The 4,345-nt window shown below is 49.6% G+C and overlaps 1 protein-coding gene across 1 annotated transcript; it reads right to left on the reverse strand.

Moving 5' to 3' along the window:
- Positions 1-2,634: 2,634 nt before the first annotated feature.
- Positions 2,635-4,345, reverse strand: LOC103667459 (uncharacterized protein C17orf47 homolog). The gene has a single exon (XM_008695606.2). It carries the CDS (start codon positions 4,271-4,273, stop codon positions 2,675-2,677), a length of 1,599 nt encoding a protein of 532 aa, XP_008693828.2. The 5' UTR covers positions 4,274-4,345; the 3' UTR covers positions 2,635-2,674.

Genomic DNA, 4,345 nt, shown 5'->3' on the forward strand with positions numbered 1-4,345 from the left:
GATAGGGTGAGAGAAAGAATGGAGGCAGGAAAAGCTCAGACTATCTTATCAAACATGGGCCAAGAAGAACTAAAGTACTTAGAGGAACAACGCACTGTGAAATCAGGACACTCTTTGTCATATTCAGGACACGGGGCTGCCCAGAGCAGCGTTCACCTTGTGCCTTTCCAAGTTGAGGACTCAAACAGTGTGTAACCCAGAAAAGTGTTCCCTTTCCGGAGTGCCCTAGGCTGGAGAGATGAGAGCCAAGTGGAGACTGATCCAATGTATGGCTTCCCAGACAGCCTTCCCACAGAGCACTTGGCAGGATTTATCATCTCTCCAGGGCTGCAACTAGCTCGTATAGCGCCTTTGTGCAAATCTGCCTCTGGGGAGATGCAGCCCCACAAGTGCACAGTATGGCAACTGGAGCTCAGGCTAGATTTCAGCCCCACTCGCCCTCTCAGTTAGGTGCCCTTGTGCGTGAACAACTTGCCCAACCATAGGGAGCAGTTCTGTCTGTCTCCCTCCGTTCCTACTTCCATGAGAGGTTAAGAGAGGGACTTGGATAAGGGGGAGCACAGGAAGGTACTGGGAGTAACTTTCCAGGAGTGTTCTTACCTCCTCATCTGTCATAATGGAGAAGTAGAAGTCGGGCATTCCCAGGGGGCAGCAAATGGAATTCAGAGAGTACCAACAGGAGGGGAAAAAGAGAATTTTACTAAAGATGTTCAGTGGACTTGGGCATAACCTGGCCCAGCATCCTTCCTAGTGCAAGTGGCCCAAAGAGCAATAGCTACCATTTACTGAGGGCTCACTGTTGCCAGGCACCATGCTGAGTGCTGGTCAGTCCTTATAAGGACCTAAGAGGTTGCCATTGTTCTCATTAACAGGGAAGCTAATTATCGGAGAGAGAAAATAACTTACCCAAGGTCATTGTGAGAAAATAGACACAGGGCTCAAACCCAATACTTATAACTCGAGTCCATGCTCTACTAAACCTCAACTTTATAGAGCTTTGCTCCCTCTGAGGGGCAGGGATGCCCTTCTCTGCTGTTTGCTGCCCATCACTTAGAGGGCTTATGCTGGTTGGGACTGGATTGCATTCCCAGGGCTCTCTCCTCCCCAGGAACTTCCTCATCCAGAGCCCTGGCCTCCCTCGTGCTCACAGACTAAAGCATATTTTGGGCTACAACATTCAAAGCAGACAGTCCTTGCTACTAAGATTCACTAAATGAGGCTTGGTCCCCACCTTCCCTCCCACTAGAGAGGTCAAGGGAACAAAGTGGGAGGGGGGGTGTCTGGGGACACTTCTCTTAAGGATCCTAGAGTTGGGGGTGGCTGGCTGGCTAAGCTGGTAGAGCATGCAACTCTTGGTCTCAGGGTTGTGAGTTCGAGCCCCATGTTGGGTGTAGAGATTACTTAAAAATAAAATCTTAAAAAAAAAAAAAAGAAAAGAAAAAGGATTCTAGAGTTGGCTATAGGACCCACTGATGGCCTCAAGGCAAATGCCTGACATTCCTGGAGACACTACTGGGTAGCAGCCAATGCCTCCCAGGTCCAGCTATGGGGGCTTGAAGAGAGTTCTGAAGAACCAGAAAGAGGCAAGAGGAGACCCATCAACCTGAGTTAGTGCGGAGTCAGCCCTGAGGAAGACTGTGAAACAGGTAGTTTGTCTTGGTGACTTGTTTTTTGGTTTTTAAAAAAAAATCACATGAGAGGTAAGTCCAGCTGAACTGAAAGGCATGGGCTTAAACTGTTTTCCATTCCAGAAGTGACTACTTCCCATTGAAAGGAGGCTCTTGAAAATGAAAAAAGTTCTAAGTCCCAAAAGAATGACTCTAATGGTGGAATTATAGACAAGAAGTTCCTCTGCTTCTTCAAGTCTAACCCCCAGTATGTACGGTCCTGATAGACCTAGCTCTATAAATATGTAGAGGTCACCCTCCCACCTGTCCTACTGCCTCCCAGACCCCTACAATGGATCCATAGGGGGGAAAAGCACAGACCTTTTAGCCACCAGATGACACGATTGTACATTTCCTCAGAGACATCTGAAAGTAATAGAGATTGTTGCTTTTTTTCACTCTGTGGGATGTGCATCCCTCCCCCCACTACTTAACATCTCCCTTTCTACCTCCACATTTCTCCCCTCATAGGTGCCCTCAGCCCTTGATTGTCTCCAAGAAGCCCCTGCAGACTAGGACTAAACTCCCCTCTCCCTTTTCTCCACCCTCTTTGTACCACTATTAATGCCTTTCCCCTCTCGGAAGTCTGGGTTCTTGCATGTCTATGCCCCCACCTTCTCCACCTTGTGGTCAAAATATTTACCTGTGAATCTTATTTTCTTTACTAGTCCTTACCAGCCCTCACCCCAGCTCAGTTCTTCATTTCCATTCTTGGGAAGCACTTCCCACCCTGAAAACCACTCTCTACTATCTTCCATTGAAAGGTTGAGCAGCGTTGCCTGGAAAAGTCAATGCCTGATGCCGGCCCAAGCATCGTCACCGATGTCATTAGCTTGGAGCTCAGAGAAGCTGGCAGGGAAGGAACGGACCAATGGGCTCAAGGATGGGACTAGCTTTAGCACTGGCAGGAGGGCAGCTCTGAGGTCCGGAATGAAGAAGGGGCCTTTCCTGCCCACCCTAAAATCCCACCTCACTAAATTGGGACTGCACCTGGGCAGTCTGCTTCTTCACATACCCAAGAAGAAAGCACTAAACCTTTGAATGGGTTGTTTGGAGGTGCACTTGAGGGCCTGTGGCACTTCCCTCAATGGTGCCTGGTTTGGAGACTCCCTTGGTAATGATAGTGGTGGTGGTGTTGCTGGTGCTGGTGGTGGTGATGGACTTGCCCTCTCTCTCTGGAACATCATTTCCTCACAGAAAGGACTTGAGTCCATTTCAAAAAAGGACAATAAAGGATCTGGGGGAGGAGAGGACTTATACTCAAAATCAGGTGTTGTTGGCCGGCTTTGGGGTGTTTCAGCTTCAGGATTGAGTAAGGTCCACCATGAGGAATCAGGCCCATACCTGGGTAAGGACCGAGGGGGTAAGGGCCGAGGGGTCAGTTCCAGTTCTACATGGGCAGAGGGCTTTCGGGAGGGTCCAGGGGACATGCAGACACTTTCTGAAGGCCTTTCGGTGTGCTGCTTATAGCTGTGCTCTGGAGTGACAAACGTAGGTTTGGAGGGGCTCTCAGACACTGCTCGAGCTGTCACACGGGGTGCTGAGTATAGTAACTGTCCCGCTGGGGAGATGGTGACCCTGCGGCCAACCTCGCTGTTTCCTCGGGTTGAGGACCTGATGTTGGACTCTACTTCTGATGATATTAAGACCTTTGGGGAGGGCTTGATGTCAGCATAGACAGAATGCTTGCGGATAGACTCAGGATCTGGACGTATAGAAACTCGGTGTCCACCATCCAAATCCTTAAGGATAGAGAGTCTGAGGGATGATTCCATGTTCATATTCCTATGCAAAGACTTGGGTTCTGTATAGATTGAGTTGAGACGACTCATTTCATACTCTTGGCCAGGGATCCTTCTCTGGGCTGTCCGAGAGTCTGCACTGACACGGCCACTGCTATGTTCTGGGCTACAGGGTCTCATTGAAGATCTGATCTCAGTAGCAGTCAAACCCTTTCGGATGGGCTCAGTTTGGACTGCTTCATCCTTTGGGCAAACCAAAGTCCTACGGCGAGTTCTGACCCCTTGTGGGTACCGGACCTTGGAGGGTGGGTCGTCTTCTTGTAAGGTTTGTAAGTTATCCTTCTGGTCTACAAAACTCAACCGGCGAGAGGATTTGGCATCTGGGATTAATGAGTAGCGATTACTGATGTCACGCCCTGGCTTGCTCTCACCCCCTCTTCGTGTTGATTCATCTCTAGATGGACTAACGTTCCGATGCATCTGGACAGCATGGGAAGCTGTCTGAATTTGCTGGCTCTTTCGATGAAGAGAGGGATGGCGGTATGTTTCTGATTTTGATCGAGTCTCGTTTCCTCGAGGCGTGGGTGTTCCAGCAAGGCCAGGCCCTGCCTGGGGGGAGCTAGATCGAGGATAATCTGATGTTGAATAGAGAGTGGTGAGATGCCCAGGTTCTGATCTTCGGTGTGGCGGAGGGCTTACGGGGGCTGTAGCACTTCGTGAGCTCGAGGCAAGAATGTACCCTTGTCCCCGCTGAGGAGATGTGTTAGTATCCTCAGACCCTTTTGGTGCTGAAACTGCTACCTTGGAGCCAGTTTTATTAGTCTTGACCATCCGATACACTGAGCTCCTCTGGGTAGATCCCATATTTTACCGGCTGGCTTGTATTGAGGGTCTTAATGAAGTCTGGAAATTTACCCTCAGTTTTAAATGCTTCTG

Source organism: Ursus maritimus, unplaced genomic scaffold, assembly GCF_017311325.1.
Source record: "Ursus maritimus isolate PB19 unplaced genomic scaffold, ASM1731132v1 scaffold_24, whole genome shotgun sequence".
Taxonomy (NCBI): Eukaryota; Metazoa; Chordata; class Mammalia; order Carnivora; family Ursidae; genus Ursus; species Ursus maritimus.